This window comes from Eleutherodactylus coqui, chromosome 6 (genome assembly GCF_035609145.1).
Source record: "Eleutherodactylus coqui strain aEleCoq1 chromosome 6, aEleCoq1.hap1, whole genome shotgun sequence".
Lineage (NCBI taxonomy): Eukaryota > Metazoa > Chordata > Amphibia > Anura > Eleutherodactylidae > Eleutherodactylus > Eleutherodactylus coqui.
The window spans coordinates 226721859-226740177 of NC_089842.1; the positions used below are offsets into that span (position 1 = coordinate 226721859).

At 45.5% G+C, this 18319-nt stretch overlaps 1 protein-coding gene and 1 long non-coding RNA gene across 3 annotated transcripts in view; both read right to left on the reverse strand.

The window, feature by feature from the left end:
- Positions 1–9536, reverse strand: part of LOC136633344 (uncharacterized) — an 86610-nt gene extending 77074 nt beyond the window's left edge. Inside the window, exon 1 of the long non-coding RNA XR_010793259.1 lies at positions 8740–9536. This is a non-coding gene — a long non-coding RNA (uncharacterized lncRNA). The remainder of the gene's footprint in view (positions 1–8739) is intronic.
- Positions 9537–9806: 270 nt separating this feature from the next.
- LOC136633340 (class I histocompatibility antigen, F10 alpha chain-like) overlaps positions 9807–18319 on the reverse strand; it is a 60059-nt gene continuing 51546 nt past the window's right edge. The window contains exons 5-8 of one of the 2 annotated variants that reach the window (XM_066609007.1): positions 16814–16909; positions 12585–12614; positions 11318–11360; positions 9807–10883 (exon numbers count right to left, since the gene is read on the reverse strand). In XM_066609007.1, the coding sequence (XP_066465104.1) occupies positions 11320–11360; positions 12585–12614; positions 16814–16909 (167 nt within the window). In that variant the 3' untranslated portion in view covers positions 9807–10883; positions 11318–11319. The remainder of the gene's footprint in view (positions 10884–11317; positions 11361–12584; positions 12615–16813; positions 16910–18319) is intronic. The other variant, XM_066609008.1, reaches the window with a different exon arrangement.

Consider the following 18319-nt stretch of genomic DNA (forward strand, 5'->3'; position numbering starts at 1 on the left):
GTCTCCGTCACATCGCACAGGACACGAGCGGGGTGTCTGTGTGATGCGATTCGCGCACATGAATCTCGGGCGCAGCTCGCCATTAGCCCCGCACATACAGCCCTGGTGATTGCTGACAAAAGTGATGGTGTAGTTGATGTCAGAATTTATGTTGATCCAAGCAAAGCTGAACCGAGCGCCACTGCTTGCCAGCAGAATATAACGAGCCACCCCGGTGATATTTATATACCTTCATGATGCAGCTGTCCTCCAGTATATATAAGTCACAGAGTGCTGCCTTGGTTAGTTATTCCTTTCTTTCTCCTCAGACGGTCATGTGATCTCATTCTGACAGCTCAGATCTGATTGAGGGTTATGTATTCATCTTCTAGTCAGATTCTCAGTCTGTGTGATGCTCCTACATGGAGCTATTGCTGAAGCTGCTTGCAAGGGCGGCACAGACACTCCTGCCATAGTTACTGATGAGGATTACATAGCTCCTGTCACACAGGTATAATAGAGGAGATCACAGCTCATCCTCCTGACTGTATACTTGTGCTCTGTAGCTTATTTAGGTGAATACAGAAAAGATCATGTCCATAACTGTGTTTTCACAGCGGATTACACATGGACGCATAATATGTGGCGAATGAAGTCAATGGACATCTACTTATCCATGCACATGCGTGTGGCCATTGCTTATCGATACATATACAAGAAATAGATGGCAGCATGCTGTTCATCTCTGCATACCACGCAGTGTTAGCCCTATACTTTTGTATATGCTACGTAATCTATTGCATTTGGGAGCTTTTTCATATGCATCCCTGCTCTGAAACATTAAAGAAAAGAGTCACATTGCTCATGTCCGTGTGATACACGAGCATGCGCAGTGCACACTCAGCCATACGCAGTCTCTTCTAACTACTTGACGGCAAAGCTGATGTTAACCCCTTAACAACCGGCCCATAGTCTTTTTACGTCCTCACTTGCTGGGCCTTATTCCCTGAGGACATAGAAATATGTTTCCTGCAGGGATTAAGGCCCTGCAAGCTGAGGACGTGACAGCTCCATGCTGCCGGCTCCCAGAGGTAGCCGTCAACCTGGAGCTGCCATTCCAGGCCGCAGATCCCCTCCCCCGGTCACATGATCGCCGGCATTTACCGAATGCCGGCGATCATATAAAAGTTAGTAAAAAGTTTTAAAAAGTGAAAGATTCAGCTGCCCCGGTGGATTGGATCCATCGGTGCAGCTGAAAGTACTCACCCGCCTTCGCCCCGATGATCGGCGGTGTCCCAGCCTCCAGGTCCCGTCGGCGCCTTCTGCGCATGCACGCCCGACGTCATACGTCGGGCGAGCGCTCAGAAGGCGCGCGCGGCCCGGAAAATTTAAAAATCCTTCTGCTCCCGGCTCCCATGTGTAGCCGAGAGCAGAGGGATGTCACTGGGAACCGCTGTATGCGGTTCCCCGTCACATGATCGCTGCTATCCAATGGATAGCAGCGATCATGTAAAGTAAAAAAAGTTTTTAAAAAGTTAAAAAAAAAGAAAAAGAAGTTTAAGTTTCATCTTCCCTCACGGATCATATCCGGGAGGGGAGATGAAATAACGTACCTAAGGCACCGCATTTATCCGTGGACTTCACCACAGCTTCTGCGCACGCGCCCGCCGCCAAGATGGCGGACGCATGTGCAAAAGGCGCAGATTGCCAGGGTAATTTAAAATCTCCCTGCTCCTGGCTACCAAATGTAGCCAGGAGCCTGGAGATTTCACCGGGGCCCGCAAAACATGGTTCCTGGTCTGGTGATCGCCGTTTTCCAATTGAAAACGGCGATCACGTAAAAGTAAAAAAAGTGAAAATTTCACCTCCAATCACAGATCAGATTCGTGAGGGGAGGTGAAATTACTTACCTAAGGCCTCCGGCGATGTCCCCCGACGGGATCTTTATTCACGGACCTTTCCCCAACTTTGGCGCATGTGCCCATTAGCAAAATGGTGGACGCAAGCGCAAAAGCTGTTGAGGGCCCTGGAAATTCAAAGTCTCCTTCCTCCTGGCTACTAAATGTAGCCAAGAGCCTGGAGCAGTGACCGAGGGCCGCAGTGAGTGGTCCCCTGTCACGTGATCGCCGTTATCCAATAGATAATGGCGATTACGTAAAAGTTAAGACACAGTTGAAGTTTGATGCGCCTTTCCTTTTGAGTCCCGTTGTGCATACAGACATAATATTAAGGCCACAATGGGTATGTCTCTGAAAACGGTTCAAAAGGGGGTATCCATTTTGGGGTGAACTTTTTCATTCTTATGTACGCTATACAAAAAAAAATGTTTTTAAATTGACACAACTGCCAAAAAAAATAAAAAATCGTAATTTTTTTCATCTGCTTTGCTCAGATTCATTCAAAAACTGTGGGGTTAAAATATACAGTACACCCCTAGGTGTATGCGTTAAGTGGTCTAGTTTTCAAAATGGGGTCATTTGTGGGGGTCCTCTGTCGTTTTGGCCGCTCAAGGGTTCTACCAGTTTGCAATGGGGCCTAAAACGCCTTCACGCAAAATGTCTGTTCTAAAAGCCACCGGTTGCTCCTTTAGTTTTGGGCCCCGTTGTGAATACGGACATAATTTTAGGGCCACAATGGGTATGTTTCTGAACACGGGACAAACAGGGGGATCCATTTTGGGGTGAAAGTCTTCATCCCTATGTTTGCTGTACAAAAAAAACAGGTTTAAAAGTGACATGATTGCCAAAAAAATGAAAATCGTAATTTTTTTCCTTCTGCTTTGCTTAGATTCATTCAAAAACCGTGGGGTCAAAATACACAGTACACCCCTAGATGAATTTGTTAAGGGGTCTAGTTTTCAAAATGGGGTCATTTATTGGGGTTCTATATCGTTTTGGTCGCTCAAGGGGTCTACAATTGGGCAATGGGGCTGAAATCGCCTTCAAGCAAAATGACTGTTCTGAAAGTCACCGTCTGCTCTTTTCAGTTTGGGCCCCGTTGTGCATATGGACAGAAGATTATGGCAACAATGGGTATGTTTCTGAACACGGGACAAACAGGGGTATCCATTTTGGGTGCAAATACGCATTTTCATGTGCATTCTAAAAAAAAAATCCCATCTTTTAAATGGCATATTTGCAAAAACATGAAATTTAATTTTTTCTCCTCTAAATTGCATTGATTCCTGAAAAAAATCTGTGAGGTAAAAATACTCACGACCCCCCTCAGTGAATACATTAAGGGGTGTAGTTTTTAAAATAGGGTCATCTGTGGGGGTATCTATCATTCTGACACCTATGAGCCTTTGTAATCTTGGCTTGGTGCCGGAAAATAAAGTGTTCCTCAAAATGCTGAAAATCAATGTTAAATTTGCACGTCTTTTAAATGGTTAAAAAAAACCTGAACATTTTCTAATGTGTGCCCAGAATAAAGTAAACAGATGGAAATATATATCTTATCAAGAATTTGTACAGTATGTTTGCACATATTTGAGATATCGCAGTTGAAAATGTGAAAAAAATGAAATTTTTTTCAAAATTTTCCCAATTTTGGCGCTTTTAATAAATATACACAAATTCTATTGGACTATTTTCACCACCCAAATGAAGTACAACATGTGGCGATAAAACAATGTCAGAATCACTTGGATATGCAAAACCTTTACGGAGTTATGCTATGTCAAAGTGACACATGTCAGATTTCCAAAATTTGGTCTGGCCATTAAGGCGCAAACAGGCTTGGTCACTTAGGGTTAACATATGCCCAAGGACAGAAGCCCTAATGATAATTAAACTGCCCCTCACCCACTTGCAGGCAAAAATGGTATAGCCTCAGCTAATGTAGTGCTGATGCATCATGGGATTGATTGAAAGTGAAAGTAAGAAAAACAGTCTCAAGATGTTGACTAAGAATTATCAGAAAGGGGGCTGCACTGCAGGGAGGTGCCTGAAATACATAGAGACCTCCAGAGTATAACAGGCAATTAGGTGAGGGGGGCAAGGATAAAAAAACGTTTTTGCCAACCCAGCCCTTAAAGGGGTTTTGTCATTACAAAAAATAGGGGGTGGGGGTGTCACCTCACCTCCAGCTGGCTGATTCTTCTGATTCCTGTGACGTTACGTACATTCGCAAAGTCTCCTTCCTGCAATGTACAGAGTGCCGATGTACTTCAGAGGCTGCTCATGGCAGCGATCTCTGCAATAGATCAGCATTCCTTCTTAGCCACTGAATACTATGTCACAGGAACGTGACCTTCACTGACCTGCAGGAAGAAGAATGTGAGGAATGCAAGCTTCATAACAAGAAGCAGAGGCTTGCGGTGAGCTGACACTGGGGACTGGTTAAGATCAGTGAGAAGATGTGGTATGTAGTCTGCCTGGGGAGGAATGAAGGAGTATCGAATTTTTTTTAATGACAAAACCCCTTTAAACTTTTGTATCAAGCTCATGGAAACTATAGCCACATGTGATTGTATCCATCAATGTTATGGGGACACTGCAGCCACATGCATGGAATTATGGAAACTTTTCATATCCGTTTTCACAAAAGTGATTAGTAGACTATTAATTAAGAAAACTGAAAGGTGGAGCCGTTCTGTAGGCACTATATATTGGGCAGCTTACAACTAGACTCATTCAGGGGCATCACCAACAGAAATGGTTGAATTTTGTCTGGGACAGAACTCAAACAGAACTAAGCTTACTATATAGATACGGTATTAGAACCAAGCTTACTACATAAATACGCTGAGGAATAAGTTGGCGCTATACAAATAAAGAAAAGTATTATTTATTAAATACGATAACAGAACCAAGCTTACCACATAGATACAGTACCAGAAATAAGCGTACTACATAGATAATGTGCTAAAACTGAGCTTTCATTTACCAGAATTAGAAAAATATATTCACTGGTGTAAACAAAAAAGAAAAAAAAGATGCACTAAAAAAAAATCCATCAGAAACAGCATATAGATGAAATACACTTTAATCCACAGCAAATCCACACCAACTCTGATATAAATATGCAATAATTGATTTCAATTAATACACAGCAGATAAGGGCTTCCTTAAACTGCCCTGATTTTGTCCCGTTTTTTTCCCTCGAATGTCAATGCTGCAAAACGGGACAAAATAAAACCATTGATTTCAATGGTTTTATTTTGACCAGCGAGATTCTCACTTGTTAATAGTACATGCAAGAAAAGATAATATTTGCCCTATCTTTCTAGCACCTACTGTATATACTTGAGTATAAGTCTAGTCTTTCAGCACATTTTTTCATGCTGAAAAAGCCCCCCTCGGCTTATACTCGAGTGAGGTATAAAAGAAAACGCAATATTCACCTCCCAGCCGGCATCTGTGTCCCCGGCGATACAGCAAGCTGCTTAAGAATTCTCCCCGCTTGGCTTTGAATTTCCCCGACATCAGCGCTGTGTAAGTAATTGCTGTGATTGGATCGAGCGCCAGCCAATCACAGCCGGCACGCAATCATTCACAGCCATTCAGTGAATAACATCACTGAATGGCTGTGATTTGTTTATGGAGTTCCGGCTATGATTGCTCAATCCAATCACAGCACTTCCTTACACAGCACTGACGTCGGGGATATTCAAAGCCGAGCGGGGAGATGACAGCAGGGAGAATTCTCAAGTATCTTGCTGCACAGCCGAAGAGACCATTGCATCGGGGACACAGACGCCGGCTGGGAGGGGAGTATTTTTTTCTAACCTAGTATATACTCAAGTATAGCTAGGCTTATACTCGAGCCAATACGTTTTACCATTTTTTTCTGGTAAAAACTTACTGACTCGGCTTATACTCGGGTCGGCTAATACTCGAGTATATACAGTAGTTTTTCTGTGTGTGAGAATAGATAGGGCAGGACCTATCTTCCACACTTTTCTTTTCAAACTTGTGCAGAGTTTGAATAGTAAAAAGAAAAATCACTGGCTCATGTACTAATACGCACCGTAGCGGAGAGAGTGTTAGTGCATGCAGTTGTCCAAGAACAGTGATATAACAACTGATCCGTTCCATACTCACCAGAATGCACTGTAAATAAGTGATATAACTGATGCCTCCTCCCAAACTCCCCAGAATATATTGCAGATAAGCAATATAATAACTGATCCCCATTCATACTACCCTAAATACACAGCAGATAAGTGATATAACTAATCCCCTACATACTCTGCACAATACACTGTAAATAAGTGATACGACTGATGCCCCCCCAAACACCCCAGAATATATCGTAGATAAGCAATAGAACTGATTAGGTGCACTGTTCAGACACAAACCTCTGTGTCTGGCAGACGCGGGCGTCGTCCTGCTCTCTGTTCCCTGAACTTATACTACTTCTCTTCCAGCACTCGTAGGGTTAATTATTTCTGGTACTCCTCATCAGCTGATGCACCTTTTCCAATCACTGCCCTATATAGCCGACCTAGGCCTTCCTGACAGTGCGTCAGTGTTGTTGTGAGAATTGCTCCATGTTTAGCCGCTGCTCCTGCAGTTATTTGCTATCTTCCCGTGTTTTATTGTTCCACCGTTCATGTAACCTGCTGTCTGTCATCCTCATGAGTCTGTGTCTGTTTATCCTTGTCAGCTTGTACCTCCTTTGTTTCTGTACTCCCCGGTATAGGTCTGCCTTTGTGTTATATGTGTTCTGTCCTGTCAGGGTCAGTCAGCGCCTAGAGGAAGGCCGCAGGGCACAAGAGCAACGAACAACCAGCCTACATGCGGGAAGTGGAAGCAGAAGGGACGTCAGACATGAGTCACAAGAAGCGAGGGAAGAAGGGCGAGGGGGCACCAGATTTGCCGCAAGGAGAGTGAGGGAGCTGCTGGAGAATCTGTCCAGCAGGGAGGATGAGGTCCCGGAGCGGCAGGAGGCCAGAGTGAAGTCCCGATGCTGAGCCTTCACCTGATGGGAGACGACATTGGCTGCTGACAAGGGCTGATATGTATATTCTGTGTATGTAAGTCAGTGTCTGTTAGTAGTAAGTGATTGTCTGGGAGCGTGTGTGAGGTCTAAGTGAAGCGAAAGTGTGTGACAGAGAGAGAGAGAGAGAAAAAAAAACAAAAACACTTGTGCGGTTGTAGAGGTGTGTTCGGAGTGTGATTAGTCAATTGTCATTACTTCTGTGGGAAATTTGTAGATCCCCATTAGAATGTCCTCTATGCTTGGCAATGCTGTCCAGTGTGCTACTTGTGCAATGTATGCGGTCCTTGATCAGCCGATCAAGGGTGCATACCGCTGAGAAAGATGCGTGCTCATCGCACATTTGGAAGTCCTGGATCTAAATGAGCGACTGTCAACACTGAGATCCATTGACAACATGGAAAGGAGTTTGCTCACTTAGCAGGCACTCACTGGGGTAGATGAGGGGGAGGACGGTAGTCAAGAAGAGCAGGGGGAGCAGGCAGCTTGCTGGGTGACCGTTAGAAGGGGTAGAGCGAAGAGAACCAGGGAGGCTAGTCCTGAACTGGCACACTAGAAAGACAGAAGGATCTTAGGGAGGTATACAAGTGGCTCTGGAGTTGGTGTAAGAAGGAAGGGTTTGGGTTCCTGGCGAACTGGGCTAACTTTGCTGTTGGCTACAGGCTCTACTGTAGGGATGGGCTGCATCTCAATGGGAAGAGTGCAGCTGTGCTGGGGCAGAAGATGGCTAGAAGGCTGGAGGAGTGTTTAAACTAGGGACCATGGGGGAGGGCACCAAGAGAAATGGGGGGTAGATAGTGTAGACAGTGACCTGGGACCAAGTAATGGGAGTGGGAGTCTACCAAAAGGTGGAGTTGGTACAGTTAGAACTGGTAGTATAGCTAATAGGACCAAATGTAGAACAATGATAATAAACAAAAAGAACATATAAAATGTATGGTAACAAATGCAAGTTGTATCAGTAAAGTGGGTGAGCTTGAAGCAAGAATGTCTGGAGAACATTACGATATAGTGGAAATAACGGAAACATGGCTTGATAAGTGTGATTGGGCGGTGAACTTACAGGGTTACAATCTCTTCAGAAGAGACTGTGGCAACCAGAAAGGGCGAGGGGTATGTCTGTACATTAAATCCTACTTAATGCTGAAGCTACGAGGAGATATAGGTGTAGGAGATAAACACGTCTGTGTGGGTAGAAATACAGGGAGAACAAAATAAAATACTGATAGGGGTTTTCTATAGGCCACCAAAAGCAACAGAAGAAACTGAAATCTTATTATTAAGGCAGATGGAAGAGGTGTCAAACCGCAAAGACGTTATTATGGGGGGGGGGGGGGGCACTTTAATTATCTGGATATAACATAGAAAAATGAAACCTGTAAATCTCACAAGGGTGTTCAGTTCTTGAGAACAATTGACCCCTTAATGACGAGGCCCATTTTTCTTTCCCCCCCCCCCCCCACTTAAAAAAAAAAATGGACCGCAGCCCAGAAGGTCATCATAGCAGGGAAATCAGGTGAAACTTTCCCATTCTCCGGGTGAAGTGATACAAGCGGTTGGTGCCGGCAGTCCGGGATCTCACACTTCTTCATGATTTACACTCTTTATTAACTGGAAATTTAGTGCTGTTATCTCCTCTTTCTGAATGCTGACTACATTATGTTCATCCAAGAACCAACAATATGGCTGGACAGTGATCTAATTTATAGGGTGTCTGCTGACTATTCTTATACATGTATAGTCAGGATCGAGTTAGCGAACAGGAGAATCCACCGGTGGTCCCAGAGCCTAGAGTGGGCCACACCAGTTGTACATGGCCCGGTACACTTGCTGCACTACATACAGATAGGCAGCACCTCAGCAGGCCTATACATCCATACAATAAACTGGCTATCTCTATAGACACATGAGTGGCTAAGATGACATCTAGGGGCAGCTGGAGACCGGACGCTATTCTCCCATCATGAACCCGCACTTCCCATTTTCTTTTCATTGAAGTATATGGAGAATTTCGTGACTGAGAGTTTGCAAATGGCGATGAGTTATTATTTGCATGTATCTGTACTGTGAGCCCCCAGTATTAGTTTTACTGGTGGGCCCTAGGCACTCAAGTCCAACCCTGTATATAGTGTGGGATATAATGGCATTAGCCAGACCTACTGCTTGTATCAGACAACCATTCCATAAGACGGCAGCTACATGGATGACTTTATTTGCACGGATGTATGGAGTCACCGGAAAACATGAGAACTGTGTGAGGTTTGTAGAGTTTTCATGCACCCCTGAACACTCACTTTCTGTCCCCAGAAGTGGTCACATTCTGCCCAACCGGAGCTCGTTCCTTCACAGGAGACACATAATCCTGCTATATGTTGTGTACAAGAAGCCAATTTGCCTCTTCCAATGTGAAAATAATGCAGTAAGAGTCCCACATACTCGCAAACAATATCTGCTGCACAATGATGGCTGACTGCCCTCTCATTAGTCTCCTGGTCCACTGATATCAGGGGTCCTAAGTAACCCAACCCCCACTCACCCACTTCATACAGGAACGTAAGATGCAAAGAGCTCTGTTCCCTGTATTGTAAATAAGAAATTACTAATCTGTGCGGAGCGCTCCTGAGCCGTATCTTGTATGGGATCTGCCGTGTGAGGAGTGGAGGGATGATGAACACCACTTTAGTGTATTTACACCAGATATTCCCCCGTGTAATATGGAAGAACGGATAACTGCACTTTACTGGACAAATACAAATCAACTAAATTACAGCAAAACATGAACTACAATAAAATTAAATCCTCACTGAAGATATGAAAAGCCTGAAATAAAGCGACATATTATATAGACCGATCCACCATATAATATTATATAAGCTGGTCTGCCATATAATGTAATGCACTTTTATTGCAAATAAGTAAGACACTGAAACCTGTAAGCCAGAACCCCGAAACCTTATTACAATCATCAAGCCCATGTAAAGGAAAGATCAGAAGAACAAGAGAAGAAAACCTGCCGTATCACAAATTATCACAAATGTCAAGTCATTTACTGTCGGATCCTCTTATTAGCCCATCTAATAAAGGAATTCTCCCAGGAAAGCTGATCTCCCGGTCCGACGGCTGAAACCACCGATGATCAGCCATTATTGCTGGGAGATCTGCTGGTGTCACACATTTCCCTGCAGCGGATCTTTCCTTTATGGCTGATATAGGGGCTTCTCAGTAAGGGCTGTGGAGGCAGTTGGCCAAATGTTTGACTCTGGTTTTGACTCCTTCATAAATGGTGCATGTATAATAAATAGTAATACATGTACTGCAGTGAAATGGTGATATCAGGATTATTATACGCTAATATATAACATTTTTATTTTGAGGTTGGAGCTGGCATATTTTTTATCAACTCCACCCAAAACGGACGTAGTCTCCAGAGCCCTAAGGAGCCACCTTATATGATATCCGTGTGTTGTAGCAGAGCATAGGGTCAAAGGTCAAGTTGGGACAAGCCCTTTAAATCAGCTTCTTTTAAGACCTTTCCACACACACAAACTACCCCTCCTTCTGATCTGTCCTCAGACAGAAATGGCCAAGACCAGGTAGTGGGGACCTCAGGTGGCACCCTGACAGCACAGTGATTATTAGGAAGTTATCAGATGAATATTTACATCAGTGTCCTATCATATCAGTGAGCCGTCCGGCACCGGCTGGACGATGAACACTACAGATCTCAGTAGTATAGTGACCTCTCTGGAGGACTGAGGTGGAAGAATTTAGGAACTTCCACTTTCTTCAGCTTTTGGAGAGGTTTCTGTGGGTGATATTGCCTGCGAGGCTGTCTTATACGAGGATTCGGCTGCAGACTCAGATTATTGTATCCGGCAGGTTCCCTTTATATTACACACAAGGATATAATGACGGATTTATAGCTGAGATTTGTTGCATCCAGAAAAAAAACTTGTCCGGTTCTGTAATGACAAAATAGTAGAAAACATTCCCATCAGAGGTCATTGTAGGGGTGTAATAATATCCTAAATGCCCAATACCCTTCTATAACACAGGAAACACCACAATATAATAATATGTACAAGTTTTATTACAGCAGAAAGTAGGAAGCAACATATTATAAAGGACACAACAGCTCGGAGCAGCGGTTCTTATAGTGGATATGTAATGGACATAACTATAGATATTCGATATTACTCTACATACTTTACACTGGCCTTAGCCATGTTCTTGTGCCAAGCTGGTTTTCATTGAAAACTGTCAACAAACCCCTCCAAGAGCTGAACTTCTAGCATTCAGTCAAAAACACACAGTGCTTTCCTGGATGTCCTACGCAGCAGCACATTTCACATTTAATTACACGGCGACAGCATTTATATGAGACATTATCACTCACCGTTAGGCTTTGGCGCTATTAGACTCAGATGATGTGTCTGAGGCTGGAAACATAGGAAAATTGTTTAAGTGAAATTCCACATTTAATTCACAGCGAAAATGAAAAGTTAAGAAACTTTGTACAAAAACTGTAAAGCAAAGAATTTACAGATTGTTAGTGATTTCATTTTTATTCCTCATTCGTGGCCGGCCAAACATCCTTCTGGTTTTGTTTAGTCCGGACAGCGATTATCTCTATTCTGAAGACTGTTAATTGTATTTATCTTGTGACGCCACATGACTAAGTTACAGAATATTTTATGCAAAATTAAAGAGATCATATGGAATTAGAAAAACATGGCTGCTTTCTTCCTAACAGGGCACCACACCTGTCCATATGTGGTATTGCTCCTCAGTTTTATTGTAGTCAATGGGGCTGAGCTGCAATAACACATCCAACCAGTTGACGGCTGTGGCGCTGTTTAAAGAAGAAAGCAGCCTTGTTTTTCTAACCCTGAACAATCTCATGAAGACAAGCCCTGCCCACATGTCAGATTAGAGCACATGGAATTGATAAAGAGTTCAAGGCTTAGGACCCCCCTCTATGAGCCGTGCTGTTAGGGAGGCCCACATGCACCAGAATTGATGTGGATTTTACCTGCAAATCAAAATACAATAGGAAGTTGGAAATTAAGGATCGGCAGCTTGTCAATTTCTCTGGGGATTTTCCCCCCTTTCAGTGGGATGAAATCTGGGGTGAATCTGTAACAAAGTCCCCACATGTAACATGCGGATTGTCTTATGTGTCACTGTGGATTTGCAGTGGAGCCAGCTGCGGTGTGTGGACCGAGTCTTGGAGTTGTCCCCCATCTGGCGGATACAAGTCATCCATGCACTGTATTGTCCTGACATTGGTGGGGAAATATCTGACCGGCCATGACTTCACCCAGCAGATCTGGGATGGGGGCTCCCATATTAACAGTGAAGTCCGTGGTGGAACAATACCTTTAAACTGTAGATTACAATATTCTCATCTCAGTCAGCCATGGCCGATATGGGAATACCCATCTGTAAGCCGCAGCCAGAGATGAATCAGATTAGAGGAACAGTCCAGATGGATGTTCTGTGTCTTTCTGTAACTCTCATAGACGTGAATGGAAGTTACCAGCAGTCCCAGCCCGCTCCCATATACATCATATACTGTCCTCTATATCCCTCCCATCACTAACAGTATATTAGTCATCATCACCAATAGTGAGACAGCGGAGCCGCGTGTACACAATACTCACTGCTGGTCGTCTTGTAGCCGGCGCGCCTTCCTAAAAAAACAGGAGATGAAATTAGGAGCAGAAACCTAAAGAGTCCATTATTATAATTGGTGAGATAAGAACAATTCATGGAATAATCAGCCAACTCCTATGGAAACGTCCGCTCACAGCCTTCTCCTGTCGGGGACAGATTGGGCTTTTACTCATCGTTAGTCATCTTGGATATTTAGTTGATCATCTTTATCCTGAGGAAACGAAGGGCTCATTCACACCGCCGTGAATCCGGCACGTATTACAGCCACGTGATATGCGGTGAATGGAGTCAGTGAACGTATATGGACTGGCATTGATCCGTTCGCATTAGCGTGCAAGTACTGCATGTAGGTACTGTGTGAAAAGGATCTATTTTTGGACTTATTCACACAAACGTATGCGTTAATATGTTCGCCGTTACGGAATGTATATTTGCATGAATGGAGGAGATAGCAAGAATCAGGATGACACGTCCCTGCTGGCCCATCCACTGTTTTTTGCAATCAAAATGCCCGTTGACACACTTGGGTGTAACACCTCCCCATGGAATAGAATGGTAATTAAATGCCGGATTAGGGCCAGTTGCCTTTTTCTTGGGTTGTAAGCAGGTAACTCCCCCCCCCCCTTTTGTTCTGCTGCCATAGCGGTCTATGGCAGCTTTCTGCGTAGCACGGACAGGGATAGGTCAAGGCCTACCTTTTGGCAGACTAAGATTTTGCGCAGATAAAACCCGTTTGTTTGGATGAATCTATTGATATTGAAGGCATTGCTCGGTCACGTTATACTTGTGACTTTTACACTTGTGGAAATGCTTCAGCAAATACGCTCAGGTGAAATTAGGCTCTCTCCCGTACCGCGCAGCGTGAGCCCTATACTTGTGTATGGGTAGTGTGTGCAACACAGTCTATACTCAATACATGGTGCATGGGGTGACGATTGGTCGGCAACCCCGCTATGAAACAGAGCGGGGAATTAAAAAAACAAAAAAACACAAAAGTCACACGCTGTTACGTGCAGTGTGAACTATACCTGCCATACGCAGAAATAGCTGGCTCATCGCTGGCTCCCACTACCATAAACCGCTGCGTGACCCAATGAGGCTTGAGGCCGGCTTCACACGGGCAAGAAAATCATGCGAAATTGGTGCGTTGCGAGACACGAGCGATGTTTTCCTGCATGGCACCCCGGAGTGCTGTGAAGCGGTTTTGCAATGAAAATGGCTTGAATCCCTGGGGAATTCACATGGTGGGGAGCGTGATATGGTGGCGGGATTCACGGCTGCACATCATGCTTGCACATGTGAACGTTAGTCTTATGGCTCCTGCCTGAGAATGGGCTGGATTTATCACAGTGGCTCATGCTGGTTGAAAAATCTGGCTTAGGGCTCACACCCTCTTGTGTTTTTTTACCGCGATTGTCAATGAGACTTTCTAATGGTAAAAACGCATCACAAGTTGGTGTTTTGAGATTTTTGTGCAATGCGTTTTTAACATTAGAAAGTCCCACTGACAATCGCCTGAAAAAAAACGCACAAGAAGAACGCAAGTGTTTGTCACTTTGGCCGCCCTCCTTTGCCACAAAGCCAAACTCCTTTTTCAGATGAGGTCCAAAAGGTCTAAAACGTGATTATGCTGCAAAGTGTGTAAGACTGGGGTTTTAGCGAAATTTGCCCCCCAGATATTGGCAGCTTTTCAATCGTAAATCTGCCCCGATATGTAAACTACATACAAAACCGTGTTTGTAAGAGGAGCAGCGCTGCATTATTACTGACACTAAGGGTGCATTCACACGAACGTATATCGGCTCGGTTTTCACGCCGAGCCGATATACGTTGTCCTCGGGTGCAGGGGGGGGGGGAGGATGGAAGAGCCAAGTGCAGGAACTGAGCTCCCGCCCCCCTATTTGCCTCCTCTCCGCCCCTCTGCACTATTTGCAATTAGAGGAGGCGGGACGGGGGCGGGGCTAAAGTCCGGGAATTAGCCCCGCCCCACCTCTCCCCATTGCAAATAGTGCAGAGGGGCGGAGAGGAGGCAGAGAGGGGGCGGGAGCACAGTTCCTGGCCCTGGCTCTTCCATCCTCCCCCCCTGCACCCGAGGACAACGTATATCGGCTCGGCGTAAAACCCAAGCCGATATACGTTCGTGTGAATGCACCCTAAGGCCCATTCAGATGACTATTTCCGAGCCATGGGGGGGAGGGGGGTGTCAGAGCTTGTTCAGATGGGCGTGAAAAATCACAGCCACATAATGGGAAGAAGTGAAACCAATGATTTCATTTTCAGTATCAGGATTCTCGTAGTATTACCAAGGTTTCCAACGAGTGAGGATAGATTCTGGGAAGGGTCTAGCTTCCCATTTCATCCCAGCGTGGAGTGTGAATAGTAGGAAAAAAACAAAACTTGGTTCTTGTGCTAATGCGCTCCTTAGCACAGTATTAGTGAGTGTATTAGGGTGTGCCCCATGTGTTTTTGCCCTTAAATGTACACCATAGTGATAGGCAGATGGCTGTGATTATCAGTCACTCGCCACTAATTCTCTAACGTCCCGCTGCTGTAGAAGCGTGAAATTTAGCACCAGTATTCTTTACATCCTAAATAAGAAAAGTAAAGGGGTCACAACTTGATTATTCAATTGTCCTGTTATACGGCCGGTAACATCACAGCTCTTGAAGGGGAGAAAAATGTCTGTTGAAGCCCTTAGGGTGTATTCACATGAACGTATATCGGCTGTGTTTTCACGCCGAGCCGATATACGTCGCCCTCGTGTGCAGGGGGGTTGGGGGGGGAGGCTGGAAAAGCCAGGAGCAGGAACTGAGCTCCTGCCCCCTCTCTGCGTCCTCTCCACCCCCTATCCGCCCCTCTGCACTATTTGCAATGAAAGGAGGCTGGATGGGGGCGGGGCTAAGTTCCGATAATTAGCCCCGCCTCTGCTTATTGCAAATAGTGCAGAGGGGCGGAGAGGAGGCAGAGAGGGGGCGGGAGCTCAGTTCCTGCTCCTGGCTCTTCCATCCTCCCCCCCCTGCAGATGAGGACGACGTATATCGGCTCAGCGTGAAAACCGAGCCGATATACGTTCGTGTGAATGCAGCCTTAATGTGTATGCAGCACTAAGGCAAAAATACATGGGAGCACGCGCAGCTACGCTCACCGCTACAGAGCGCATAGGTGCATAAACAGGGTTTGATTTTCTTTTTTGAGTATTTGAACTCCACACTATAACGCGCAAGTTTGAAAAAAAAAAAAAAAAGTGGCAACATATTTCCTGGTCCTGCCCGATCTTTCTCGCACGGAGTATTAACAGCCGAGAATACAGATAGTGAAGATGAAACCGTTGATATCAGTGGTTTCGTTTTATCCTGTCATACGGCTGTGATTATTTGTATAATAGGACTAAATCACGCCCATCTGTTTAAACACCCGTAGACATGAGCCCTCGGGGTTATTTCACCAAGTATTACATAGGAGATCATGTGATATCGCCCTCAGGGCGGTGTCAGACGGCTGTAAGCGCAACCACACTCGCCACTATGAAGCGTTGTTATACATGAACAGATTTTTTTTCCTTCTCAGACTTTTCAAACTTGGCGCCATTGCTCAGGAGATGGGAAAGAACTGCCTCAAGAGACGTCCTGCCCTATCTTTCCCGCACGTAGTTAACACTATATATAGCAGGGGTCCCCAACTCCAGTCCTCAGGGACCACCAACAGGTCATGTTTTCAGGATATCCTATGGTAAGAACACCTGTGACAATGTCTAAGGCACTGATAGTATTGCATAGGTGATGTAATTACTGAGGAAATCCTGAAAACATGACCTGTTGGCGGTCCCTGAGGACTGGAGTTGGGGAACACTGATATATAGCACAAGTCCTATCCTTTCTCATCAGTACAATTAACAGTCGAGAATCCCAATAGTGAAAACTAAACCACTGAAATCAGTGTTATCCTTTTGACCCGTTCTGCGTCCGTGATAATCGTGGCCGTATAATGGGACAAAATCCCATTTGTCTGTTTGAGCCCCCAATGAGGCGATTCACAAGGCCGATTCTTCATGGACTAACGTCCCGTGTGAAATAAGTCTCTGTGTCCTATCCTCATCCATTATCACAGATCTGAATAGCACCCACAATGTGAGGGGTCCGTGACCATCATCTGCTTTCTGAAGGGTTTTGCACAACCTGGATGTGGCGGTGTGTATATAGTATATACTGATACTTACTTCTATATAGGAGAAATCCAAGACCTCCTAGAAGAACAGCAACAGCGACGACCACCGCAGCTACGACCACCGATGTCACCCAGGCGCTCCGCTGCTCTGGAGAGAAAACGGTAACTATGAGCTGCGGATTATACTGAGAGCTTCACATGGAATCTTACGGGTTATTAACCTACTGAACTCATAAATAACAGACACCAATAATAGATAGAAAAGGTCGGAGTGTTTATTTAACGGGGTTACCAACAATGGGGAGAAATGTAACCAATAATAACCATAACACTTCCTGTAAACCAAATTCTCCCCAAGTTTACCTGCCCCCCCACCCCCAACTAATCCGGGCGACAATCTGCCATTAAATGTTCTGCGACAACCTTAGGGCGGGAGGGATGCTGCTTCCTTCAGATGATGGCCAACATCTCTGCACCTCCATATCTCACTGCTGCTCCTCTCAGCTTGTTCCTCTGGACCAATCACCAGCCACTGTCAGGTCACCTGATTCAGACCAACAACCACAGGCATGTTCCCACCATTTTCCTTCAGCCAATCTGCTGCTGTTGCTAGCCAGTCCATCACTGGGCAGAACCCCCTCTCCTCCATCTCATCTGAGCTTGTAATGGCCTCTAACATATCCTGGTTAACCAGAAGCCCCTCCATAGAGGGTGACATATCATCCATCCTGTACCTAATGCTCCCAGATTCCATCAGGCTCTCTCCTAACTGTCCCTCAGGCCTCACATTAGAGTCTCCCCGCCGCAGTAATGACACGCATGTAGTGTAATAGTATTACATACATGTGCAGGATCTAGTTATATCCCCTTCATAGCCATTCACATGACGGTATTCTCAGGCCATCTGCATTATGCCCAATGTCCACAGGTGGGTTTGATTTGCGGCCCCCGTGCAGGAGATCCGCACCTCTTGCTGCCCACAGGAATGCATTAGCATCCGCAAAACAATTTAAAGCACGTGGATGTGATTCTTCCCCCCCGCGCCCCCCCCCCCCCCCCCCCAGGGTGCGGATCGCACACACGGGAAGAAATCGCAGCATGCTCCATTTCTCTGCGGATCCCGCAGGGACGGCTTCCACTGAAGTCCATGCGGCTGCCTGCAGCTGTGACAGGACGTGCCGCGGATCTGCTGGAAAGCAGGAGATTAGAAAAAAAACTGCGATATTCTCCTGACCGCAGAGAGGTACAAAACAAAACCACTGATCTCAATGGTTTTGGTTTCACTAGCGGGATTATTAGGTGTTAATACTACATACCAGGAAGGTAGGGCAGGATGGGGTCCAGCTTCCCGGGGTTCGGGGTTCTCCCCCCCCCCCCCCCCCACTCGTGCGGACTAGCGCGCAGTTTAAATAGTCCGGAAAAAACAACTTGTTCATGTGAAACTACGCTCTGCAGCTATGAGCGTATTAGTACGTTCGCCCATCTGTTCACGCCCTCAGTCAGGCCCTACGACTAGTGGAGTACGCGGTACTTGTAGAGATGACGGAGGACGCTCCTG